The 12,388-nt window shown below is 42.3% G+C and overlaps 1 protein-coding gene across 1 annotated transcript; it reads right to left on the bottom strand.

The window, feature by feature from the left end:
- Positions 1 to 1,475: 1,475 nt before the first annotated feature.
- Positions 1,476 to 4,537, bottom strand: LOC147431560 (putative folate-biopterin transporter 7). The gene is made up of 2 exons (XM_086494115.1): positions 3,033 to 4,537; positions 1,476 to 2,611 (listed from the first exon to the last, which is right to left on the bottom strand). The coding sequence occupies exons 1-2, from the start codon at positions 4,189 to 4,191 to the stop codon at positions 1,545 to 1,547; spliced, it is 2,226 nt and encodes a 741-aa protein (XP_086350241.1). The 5' UTR covers positions 4,192 to 4,537; the 3' UTR covers positions 1,476 to 1,544.
- Between the last annotated feature and the right edge of the window lie 7,851 nt (positions 4,538 to 12,388).

The raw sequence follows: 12,388 nt of genomic DNA, 5'->3' as shown, positions 1-12,388 counted from the left end.
TCTCTCTCCCTTCTCAATTTGTTGTGATTTACACACTAACTAAAGCATGGAAGCTCACTATCATTTCCGCCATAGACCATTCCTTTGACCTTGAAGAAATCGAAGGTGCTTCTTTCCAGTATTTGATGTGCCTTGAAATTGGGCAAACATCACATGGAATTAACAAATGATTTTCAACAACTTGGATGCATTTGTTAGTATCATGTTGATAGGTTTGTAACACCAAGCGTTGGAAGGCATGCGCACACAGTAGGGTGGAGTATTTATGAAGCCTGTGCCAGCATAGATATACCCAAGAAGGGCCAACCAAGGCCTGATTGAAGAAGCTTTGGATCTGTCCCCCACCAAGTGGATCAAGTTTAATTGGCTATTTTCACATTGTGCCACATACATGTCTGCATGTCTTTGGCTGTGGGCATGTGCATGAACACATCTTAATAAGCCTGCAAGTTGACATATGCTGGCTTCTGTCAGGACCTTGAAGCCTAATACTAAACTAAAGTATCACAGGTAAAAAGTTTAACCCAATAAGGTATTCAACCGTTCCATATACGTCAGATCTCCCAAGGACAGGTATGGCAAATCAGCCATAGTAAAGAGATACAATGAAACAAAACCATCGCTTTCATCAAAGTTCGCTTGGCAGCTCTTGTTGGTCGGAACATACCTCAGTCGAGTATGAGGAGTTCATTTTTAAATGGTGATAGGAAGAGAGATTCTCCAATGATAACAGTACTTTAACTACCGTTCCAAAAATTTGACTGCATAAAGTGGGAAAAAGCTTCCCTGAGTTTCAAAAGCAGCAAGTTCAGGTCATCCATAGCAACAATCATCTCACTCGCAAAAGGCCCCAGGATAAAATATCGTACATCCTAGTATGGCAGAAGAATGGCTGATAGCACATTATGTATTCGATACTGCCACTTTAACTGAATATTGCAAAGAGCATTGTATGTGGTTGATACCACCTCCCTCCAAAGGTTTTAGGCTGTGCACAAATGTGACACTTTCCTACATCGAGAATCGATTCATTCACCCCTTGCAACCTGTATTCTACTTGCAGAGGATCCAATTCTAAAATGTGGTGGCACAGGAAGCCATTATGGAAAAAAAATGCAGTCTTTTAACATTTTATCCTCCAGTCAGGTAATCCATAATAGCATTACCAAGATCTTACTCATTGCCTCCAATAGCTCTCCCAACATTACTTCACACCATGCACAATAACCATTTTTCTCATATACCCACAGCTCCACTGCCACTGCATTTCGCAAAAAGATTGAATCTGTCATTTCAAATTTTCCCATATACTTTTCGTCCACCACAATTAACATCAACACTAACCATGCCCTTTCCCTTACATTTTCTGCAGATAACCACTGCTTAAATTTTGCCATGCACATGTACATTACCCTAGACCACAATAATTTTCTGCTTTAACAAGCAATGAAGAATTGACTCATTGGTCTCATATCTGCAAGGCACTAAACTTTCAACATTCCAAAGTCCAAGCAAAACTATACAGCCCGTACACCATGGACAAATCATTGTACTGCCACTTTATTGGTACTGCTTGGGATGCATGATATCCAAAACAGAGGAATCAACGCCGCCAATGACTGTATAAGAATGCCCAGTGGCAATCCAGAAAAATTGTCTGCTGAGAGATGAAGGAATGAGCCCACTATTGTGCCCATGTACCCACTCATAATTGAAGCAAGACAATGGCAGGACATAAAGAATGCGAGAAGAGAACCTTCACTTCCCGCAGGGCAAAGTTGGGTCAAAAGTACAGTGAAAGGCAACACTTTGAATTGGGCTATTGCCTCCACGAAAGCAGAGGCTCCCAAAACAAAGATCTGGTCAGGAATACCCAATTTGATGTTCATGCGACTGACTAGCAGGATGTCCGACAGCATACATCCAGATAGCAAAATTTGCACAGCCAAAAGCATTTTACGAGGTGACGAGCTTTTCCAATAGCGGTTGTAAAGCAAACTTCCTGCTAACAAACCCATCTGTCCCATCACCTTCGCAAGTCCCAAAAACGTCGGGTGGATCTTTAGATGCTGTGTTTGAAAGAAAAACAGGCTACCTCCCATGGCAGGTATGCAAGCATACGAAGCTGCAAACCATGCCAAGGGCAGCGCAATCTCCGGCATACTTACCAGGCCTACAAGTTTACTTGCTTGCAGTCGTAGCACCTTAAATGCACTAGTGCTGTTTGATGAATCCTTGCTCTTGAGAGACGTTTGAGATTTGAAGTTAAATGATGACTCTTTTACAATTGAGCTCACCACAAGGTGCCCCGCTGCTAACATTGCAAACACAGAAAACATGGTGGTTGAACTCAGCCGTGACATGGCAAAACCTCCCGCCAAGTTACCTATTACACCCCCAGTTGCGAGTGCAAGCCATACAAACGACTGCAGCTCACCCTTCGAACGGCCAACCTCTTTCTGAACAGATTCAGCAACCAGTGCATCATTCACTACTTCAGCTACCGCAGCACCAACATTGCTCACCAATAACACTCCCATCAGTGGTGCAACTGAGGACCTAATACCAGAATGCAGAGCAATCGTGGACCATGAAAGCACTTGAAGGGCACCTGCAACAAAGAAACCAACATAAACATAGCACAGAAGCAAAAAGAATTTGACATTTAAAGCGTGCCAGCTCTCTATATATGCCAATACAAAATTGCCATTAATACCTATTAACTCTACCCATGTATATCAATTCAAACTCAAAGACCAAGAACATGATGAAACCCATCAAATTTAGGCTACCCTGGCCCCTCCAATTCATTTCAACTGCATGCATCACTCACTGACTTGATTGTATGCAGTGAAACAATGAGTACTTGGAAATGATCCCCTCAGGTGCGCCAAGCAGACATCTCTCAAGGACTTGACTGCATGCAGTGAGAAAATGAGAGTTCGGAAATGATACATTCTGATGCACCAAGCAGACATCACTCAAAGGACTTGACTGCATGCAGTGAAAGAGCAAGAATCTATAAATAATACCTGCAAACATGAGATAAGGCATCCTCCTTGCTCCGCCAATGTATATTACATCAGATATAATTCCGTAGGCAGGTTTGGCAACCATGGGCAAATTTACTGTTGACATCAAAAACTGTAGTGTCCCAGGATCGACTTGAAGTCCATCTTTTAAGTAGAAAGACATGGCCATCCATGGGAAACATCTGAGCCCTTGGATCCAGTATCCCAAAACCAAAAGGCACAGAAGAGAGCTTCCGTATCTATCCCCCATTTGTGCAAACCAACCCAATGCTTCACTTGCTGCAAGATTCATGCAATCTAGGGTCGTGGACAAGGGGTCTTGCTTTAACGGTACAGATATGGCAGGCACACTAAGCACGCCTGAAGCAAACCTTGTGGGAAGAAGCACTTTGGTGTACTCTTTGCCTACAAGGGAGTACCGTCGTCTCGCAAAAAGGGTGCTGTTCAATTGGGCCCTGCAATGGGCGAGGAATCTCCACCAATGCAAATTTCTGCCCATTGCATGCTGGTAAAGCAGTTGAGAGAAAGGGTCGAGGACTTCAGGGTGTGGAGCAGAGTATGTTTCTGCATGCGAGGCGAAGAACAAAGACTTCTCATATGAATCCTCCAAGAGGGGCACGTACATCTGTGTGTTGGAAAACCCCATGTCCGTAGAATGGGAAGCACATATGAGCATCTTCGCTCGTTGGCAAGAAGCCAGCATGCCATTATGTTTTCTGACATGGCTACAATGAAGGTTATCTCCTCTGTCAGGGAAGCCCAGACTATCACGGGAGATTACATTCAGAGCTGAATCTCTTCGTTTCTGTGTGAGAAGGGCAGGGTGGGGAAGATAGGGCAAGCACTCACCTGCCGACTTCTTATGCGGGGAGACTCTTCCAGCTCCATAATCACGCTCAGAGAGGTTATCTCCTCTGTCAGGGAAGCCCAGACTATCACGGGAGATTACATTCCGAGCTGAATCTCTTCGTTTCTGTGTGAGAAGGGGAGGGTGGGGACGGTAGGGCAAGCACTCACCTGCCGACTTCTTATGCGGGGGTACTCTTCCTCCATAATCACGCACAGAGAGAGACGAGTCGAGTCGAGAGCCCGAAGTACCAAATTCAGCTACATGCGAGGAGGTGAATTCCGACGCAGGCAGCGGATGGCACAAAGGCATGGAGAGGGTCTGGGCGCCTCACTTGTAGGAGGAAGGTGGGCGATGGGGGGCGAGGAATGCAAAGTGTCGAAAAAAAATGGGCAAAACACCCGGGTTGGTGGGCGACGGGCAATTGCTAAGCCGGGCAGGCCAGGCTACAGGGCAATGCCGGGAGGGCCGAGTCGAGTCAGTGGACGATTTCTGTGTGAAAGAGAGGAGGCCCGATATGGCAGGAAGGAGAAAGACGAGGTAATAACGAAAGCTCAACAGGTAGACCGTGCTACGGAGGGGGATCTAGAGGTTTCTGCGACCATTTCGCGATGCAGAAGCGGGGCAAAATATACGCGAAGGTAGAGCGGTGTGAGGGAGAGCGAGGGCGAGATAGAGATTTTCCGACTAGGAGCGCCACGTTACCCTAATGCCGAGAGCACATTTGTTCAAAAATTGTAGCGCGGTTCCACGTTGGCTGCGGGGCCCTTTTCCCTTCACACCTCAGCAATCGTTCAAGACCAACACGTGGATGGCAGATACTTCTTCTCTGTCGAATCACGGCCTGGAGGTCAGGGTTGCTTTTGGACCCCCGCCCCTCACTTCATTTGTACTTTCAATAAAATCCTAGACGATAGGCTAGTGCCTTGCATTGTGATATTCGCCTATGCTCTAGCCCTATCAACGAACAAAGAAAGTTTAGAGGAAGAAAGTTTCAAGGGCACCTTGTCTATTGCACCCAAAAGAATTTTGGTCCGCATATTCTCAAGTTTCAATACACACCTTTTAGATTGTAAGGTTTAGTCATTCCATGCATCTATCTAGATCTATATATGTATTCTATAACGGAAGAGTACCCTTTACACGTGTCAACGTCTGCGAGTTGAAGATTAAATGTCAAAAGTACGGAAAGCTCACGTGCACGGGATAAAGAGGGAGAGAGAGAGAGAGAGAGAGAGAGAGAGAGAGGCCGTCTTCGACGTCCGGCCGTACTCGTTGATCATATGGCCCTCCTATTTCACACATTGATCGTATGGGTGTAGGTCGTGAGCGACTCGTTAGAGTTGTACTTGATCATAGTGTAAGGATGTAGTCACGCGTGCAAAGTTATCAATGATATATAGCCAAGGCATAGTTACAAGAAGCCTTGCAGAGTTCCATATAAGACAAATAGTTGGTGCACGTGTGATCGTGCAAGTTTCAAAATGTAACTGATAACTATGCATTGTGTGACCATTAGTTAAGGGTTCTCCCACTGAGTAGGGGTGGGTAAGTTTGAATCCCTCCACCCACCTGAGCACTATCTAATACAGGGCATTTAATGAAGTATAAGTTGTGGGATCTAGGGCGCTAAAGTGAAGCACATTTCTTGCGAAACACAGACACCGTTCGATTTGTCCTTGTTTACTTTTTTGGTCCGTGTTTACTTTTGCCCTTGTTCGAGTTCACTTTATGAGAGAGTGGCTTTGCCCTTGGGACAAGCAACCACACGTGGGCTCGTGGTTAGGGCATAGGACTGCCAACGAGGAGATCTTGCATTCAAGTCTTCGATGGGGGGGTCACATGCCAATGCACTAACTTTTTCTCCTCTGTCCGCCTTCTTCGAGATCCCCGCAGCCCGTTTGCGATCATTGATCCCACCGGTTTGGGGTCTTAATGACCCCGTGTTAGATAGTATTGAGGCTCCACCCCCCCTTTCGGCACCCTTTTAACGTAAATACCCTCCTCCTTGCGTGGGAGAGAGAGAGATATATCACACCCAATATTGGAGCCCCATGCTCATGGAACACCCATCAATAAAGAGATAAAATTTATGTGTGGGGTGGCTGAGCCAACTAGCACTTGCACCTACAACTCCTTCACACAAAAAACCTCAACCTTCTCACATAGACAGTTCCAAATGATTTCTTCCCCTCTCTTTATTCGAGCAATAAGACTATGGTCACACGATGAGTTATTTGAACAGATAACTAAGCCTCATTCTTGGTCACACACAAAAAGGAGCATTGAATGGATATCTATACCCACCCTTCCAAATGATTTCTTCCCCTCTCTTTATTCGAGCAATAAGGCTATGGTCACACGATGAATTATTTGAACAGATAACTAAGCCTCATTCTTGGTCACACACAAAAAGGAGCATTGAATGGATATCTATACCCACCCTTCCAAATGATTTCTTCCCCTCTCTTTATTCGAGCAATAAGGCTATGGTCACACGATGAGTTATTTGAACAGATAACTAAGCCTCATTCTTGGTCACACACAAAAAGGAGCATTGAATGGATATCTATACCCACCCTTTGTAACTATGCCAATTTTGGCATAGTTGTGAATTTCAAGGCTTATAGCTGGGAGGATGAATGAATAAGTAAGCCTCGTGTGACCATGCAAGAGGCTTAGTTATTCATTTAATGCTCTGTCTCGGCATAGTTGGCTTGATTATCTATAACTGATAACTAAGCCTCGTGTGACCATAGCTTAAATAGTAGCAACCCCATAGCTCCAGTAACCTCCTCTCATATATGCACAACACCTTTTTGTCATTTTCCTCTACCCCATACCACTACTTCGACCTGAACTATGCACAATATCATGTTATCCTCTGCCCCAAAATCGTTCCATAAGGACATCACACAAAACCGAGAGGTAAAGAGAGATAAGAGCATAATGGAGGCAACAAACTATGGTAGGCAATCATGTTGTGTATGGAGGCATGAAAGGGAGATGCATATTTACTTGAAAAAACACCAAGTATGTGGGGTACGATTCTGAAGGTAGGTGTTTTGATGGAATCTCAAGTGAACTCCATCTCATTTATGACAAATAAAAGGGAAAACGGAGGGAGGTCATGGGCGAAGAGCGAGCTAGCAGCAAGACACATGCCACTAGAAGAAAAAGGAACACAGGTAGGCATAATGGCGACATTGTCACTGTCTTGTAGGAGGTATGTGGAAGCCAAGTGGGCTGGCGACGTCCAAAGAAAGGGGAAACCAAGCCCGCAAGCCAAGGTGGAAGGAGGCGGCGGAGCCAGGAACTAGTTGGATTGGCGGCATGCAGGGGAGGACGCAACGATAACACATATTCTTTATATTGAAGTCCTCACATGGAGGAGAATGACCTAGATGGGGTGTACTAGCTTAGCGCATGGATGCCATTGGAATTGTCACGTCGAGAGTTCAATCATCGACTATGAGCTGGTCTTTTACATACCTGCACTAGAATTGAGTTTAAATTTCAGAAAATCTGCGGAGATTCCATCTAATAATAGATTTGGGAAAGAGCCAAAAATAGGTGAGTCTTGAAAGTGGGTGGAATTAATAGGAATCTTGGGGAGATGCCTTGGGGCCAAGGAGGAAAAGGCAGGGCAAACACCAGATGTCGCATCGTGCAAGGCAGAAATGCAACCTAAAGATGCCAATTGTCGGGCGAGGACGTAGGAAACATGTAAATATTGTTAGATACTACTACTTCAAACATGTGTGGAAGGACAGAAACTATCGGATCTTTGAGAAACCTCTGAAAACAGCTAGCTTCTTAGAGATTATTCAAGAAAGTAGGGAAGCAATCGTTGCCATTGGGAAAAGAAGAAACTCTGAGGAATGGATCAGGACGATTGATGCCACAACGACCGGTTAGGTGATGTTTCACTCATACCTCTACAGTGTCCTGGGGTGGCCCCCCTATCAGCCAATGTATCTCAGTAGGTAGGAGAGGTCATGGCTCATCACGAGCATGACTAAAATTTATAATTTATTAGTTTTGGTAATATAATCCACACACCATTGTGAGTTTTGCAAAAAAAAAAAGATAATCACTTTAGATTCCCCTTAATGAAGACCTAAAAAAACATTGAACCCACGTTTTTGGACTACATGAGGAGTCCTTAGTAAAGCATTGGATTTTTGGTGCAATTGTGGACCATTGGATAAAACTTGCATTAGTGCCACATGGCAAAAAAAATAAATTATATATATATATATATATATATATATATATATATATATATATATATATATATATATATATATATATATATATATATATATATATATATATATATATATATATTCTAGGTCTTTGTGAGAGGTGTTGACATTTGTGTACCTCTCTCTTTAACGAGAGCCATTTATTTGGTTTAGTTATTATTTTTTATGCTTTTGAAATATATTATGATCTAAATTAGTCATTGTTACACTCGTTTCCAAAAAAGTTGTAATACTCTATTGTGAAAAAAATTAAAAATAAATGCTTTTAAGTCTTTGTGAGAGGTGTTGACATTTGTGTACTCTCTCTTTAAAGATAGCCATTTATTTGGTTTAGTCATTATTTTTTATGCTTTTGAAATATATTATGATCTAAATAAGTCATTGTTACACTCGTTTTCAAAAATGTTGTAACACTCTATTGTGAAAAAAATAGTATTAAATGCTAGTGTCACTTTCTGAAATTTTTTCTCTCCTAAAGAACCCTCTTATTATTAAATTCCTATCAATAGCATTATGTAGGCCATAGTGAACTTTCACCTTGCTTTTTATGCTTTGGAAATATATTGTATTTTATATAATTCATTGTTATACTTTTTTTTTCAAAAAACATAATATTTTATTATGATACCACATGTTTTAAAATACTAGTGTCAATTTTTTGTTTTTCTTTCACATAAAGAATCCTCTTATTATCTCGACAGTCTATGTAGTCTATGTAGGCAATAGTGAATTTTCAGCTTGTTTTATAAACAATCCTTTGAATAAATAGGGACCAACGTGAGTGATGAGTGCCTTTTGGTGTATGTCTTTTCACTTGTCTTTTTGAAAGATGTGATACCATTTATGTTTGGTGTGCCAATTTAGACTCCTATCTCTTTCCTTGGGCCTTGTATCAAGTTGGATGTAACATTTTGGTTTATGAATGCAAGTTCTACAACAGTGGGAATGAAAAAAAAAGCATCTTTTTAATAAAACCAAAAAATTATCTTTAAAAAAAACCCTTGGTTCACTTTAAGCTTCAAAAATTCGAAGGGGGTTTTCACAACGAAGATCGTCTATACATTTGTGTGTGTGCGTACCAAATGTATGTGCATCCACGCTTGCCATTACGTTGATGTGGCTTTTTTAGCATGTTAAAACATCCCTCATTGAACAAGAAGGAAGCCCTACAAATTTTTTTATCCATTATTTTTTTTGGTAAATGGTCTCCTCATTGAAGAGCTTCATATGCGACTTCTTTTTCAATGTGGACAGGGGATATTGTAACGAAAGGGAACATATTTCGGCACCTGGGAGTCCCTTGGGGGTTGATGTAACCCATAAGCAAAGATTCCTATGGGTGATGGAAGAAGGTGACGTGCAAGATGCGACGGTGGGAGTATGTGCTCCTTCGCTTTCCGAGCAGAATTAAGGTTATCAATTCCTTCTTGCTCCCCTACTTAGCCTTCAATGGGTCGTTGCTTAATCTGGCCAAGTGCAACTGGAAAGAGTTCTTGAAGCCAATTAAGAGATTCTTGTGGAAGAACAACAATAAAGGCTCAGCGTCTTGGCAGTGGGCTAAATGGGAGACTGTTGCCAGGCCTGTGGAGCAAGGAGGTCTTGGGATTCTTAATCCTAGCATTCATGCGAAAGCCCTGTGCGCAATTTTTGTGGGTGTGTTCGCAAAACAGGACCACGTGTGGGCTATTATGGCTAAGGAGATGATGGATAACTCTAAGATACACTCAAAAGGTGGTTTGTGGGAAGGGCTTGTGAAAGGCCTAGGGGAGTGGAACGTGTGATTCTCCTCCCAATCGTGTCCTATATAGGCCCTTGGCCTGGCTAAATATAGGAACTCCCTTAACGCACGTTCGTCCAAGCCCTTGGCCTTGCCCGGTCCTACCCTTAGCATGACATTACTCCCCCCTTGGAGAAGCGTTTTCGTCCTCGAAAACAAGAGGGATGAGACACTAATGTTTTCCACAGTGGCATCCTTCATGGATCCAGTTGTTTGCTTGACCGGAACATAGTTCAATAGGAGGTTCAATAAAACGAAGAATACCATCTTGATTTTCCACATTGTTGTCCATGTGCAACCATCTTGTGTTACTGGTTCCTATCTAATCATAGTGTGTAGACTCCATATAGAATGCACATGAGCAAGCTAAATGAGTTATCACAACAAAAGATGTACCTGAAAGAGTACCACTTTCCATGAAAGTAACTTGCTAACATAACTCATCAGCCAAGTTTAAGTCCTTGACTTGTTCTCAAATTTCATCAGTAAACAACTCCATTATAACTAGTATTCAAGGTTGAGAACCTAACTTATACATGAAGAGACCAAACCTAGTCGCAAACATGCTTTAACTTAAGGTAAGCAAACTCCAAGTAGAGCCACAATAAATGCTTACTAATTGGATTGCTTGGTGCTAAGGTACGCACTTTGCATATCCTTTAGCACAAAATTACACTTTGTAATTTGCCTATCTCCTTGGATAACAGACAGTACTGAGGTGTTTTTCCACACGGTTGACATACAGTCTTCCCAGAGGACTGGTAAACGTGAATCACAATATCGTAAACATTGCTAAGGAATCAACAATGTCCTGAATAACTAGCGTGGTTATTTTGAAAGATCCACAAGCACCCAAATCGAGCCATGACCTTTATTGGTGATTAGTAGATCGAAAGATAATCTCATAGAGATACTGCATATAGAGTGCAAAATGCTTCATAAGCAATTAGTGTGATGAATATGCATGCCGCTCCAAATCAGTCTTTGCTAAACATTAGGGCCCATAACACCTAGTGTGCATGCTTTTAGCAAAAACAGATCCGAACCTATATATTCATGACCATCCTTGCCAATATTGATGGCGAATGTGATGCTGCTAGCACACATTGGAAAGGAATGTAAATAGTTCGGAAAAGAAACTAAATACTTTTTGTTGCAATCATTTGCAAGCCGTACTGAAATGGTTGAAACCATAATAGAAGGTGAAACATTAGGTACAAACAATGATATTGTTTCATAAACAACATATAGCCTTGCTATATACCTAGACAACCATCGTTTTAGTAACACTTGTAACCTTTACAAGTCGTTCTAACTACCAGACAATTTTTGGACACTGAAATTGTTCCTGATACGACGTGCGAAAAATGGTCTAGAAAACGGAATTGACCAGCACCGAGGGAATCGTCGCGACACATAATTGAAGTAGCGGCGCTAGTGTCAGTCCCATAGACTCATATTCTCCACATATGGAATATGTCTCAAGTAAGGATGTCTGGAAAAAAAAAAGAACATCTTGCAAGTACAAGATGTACTTGGGTGTGGAGGTAATTGTAAACACGCATGCGACGTGTGTGAGAGAGACCCTCATTATCCATGCTCCACACTGGCTAATCTGAACTTCTGTAACTGTTTCAACAAGAATCAAACCTATCGTGGTATCCTGATGAACAATGAAGGGAGAAAGTGACAACACTTTCTCAGAATGCGATGCTCTTACATGACCTTGTCACATGGCTAAAGAGCAAGCTGGATGAGAACCTACTAGGTCAAACATCCCTTTGACAAAGATAAATAAATTGAAGCTTGTAACCTTGGGTGTTGCCTTGGCAATCCAGACCCTTTGATTAGAATCTACGTAGTCAAACCCCTTGGTAAGACCCTTTATAGGAACTACTCAACTAGATAACTAACATAGTTGACCATGTACAAACATGATTGGAATCAACTTGAAAAGTTGAATTTGTCCACTACCCCGTGGTAGATTGTGGACTTCTTTCCTTGAAAGTATAACTGGTAGAGATCAAACTATGATCCTCAATGCCTATGGGGTGATTTAGTAATCATCCGCTGGGTCTTACCCCAAAACTGTGCGTCCATAGACACTCGTAGTGCTATAGAGAGAACAAGAGATCCACATAAGTGAGATGTCTAGCTCGTATGAACAGCCATGTTGTCTCAATTGTTTGCTGCCTCTAGACTCCATGGTATAGATCAGCTGATGTGAGTTTAAGAGGATCAGAAACTCAACTCGATTTTAGCATGAAAAACATGTAGTGCTAATAGAACACGCAAAACATCTGTAATGGCAAGACTCTTGCTTGGCCATTAACATCAATGGGGACTCCACTGGGTAGATCTATTCAAGCTGGAGAATAATCACCTAGGAAATGCCAACATTTGGGTCTTACCCTAGGTCTGAAAATGGCTCTTAGCCTTTGTGGCTCATAGCCCTTATGCGAAT

Source organism: Adiantum capillus-veneris, chromosome 21 (assembly GCF_014529385.1).
Source record: "Adiantum capillus-veneris isolate H3 chromosome 21, ASM1452938v2, whole genome shotgun sequence".
Lineage (NCBI taxonomy): Eukaryota > Viridiplantae > Streptophyta > Polypodiopsida > Polypodiales > Pteridaceae > Adiantum > Adiantum capillus-veneris.
Note: the sequence above shows the minus strand (reverse complement) of the source record. Positions and strands in the feature narration are given on the sequence as shown.

Bases quoted from the DNA above. Each gene is read 5' to 3' on its own strand.
- LOC147431560 (XM_086494115.1), bottom strand. From the start codon at position 4,191: ATGCCTTTGTGCCATCCGCTGCCTGCGTCGGAATTCACCTCCTCGCAT. The intron at 2,612-3,032 runs GTATTATTTATA...TCTTTGTTGCAG, and splicing joins GCCTTATCTCATGTTTGCAG to GTGCCCTTCAAGTGCTTTCA.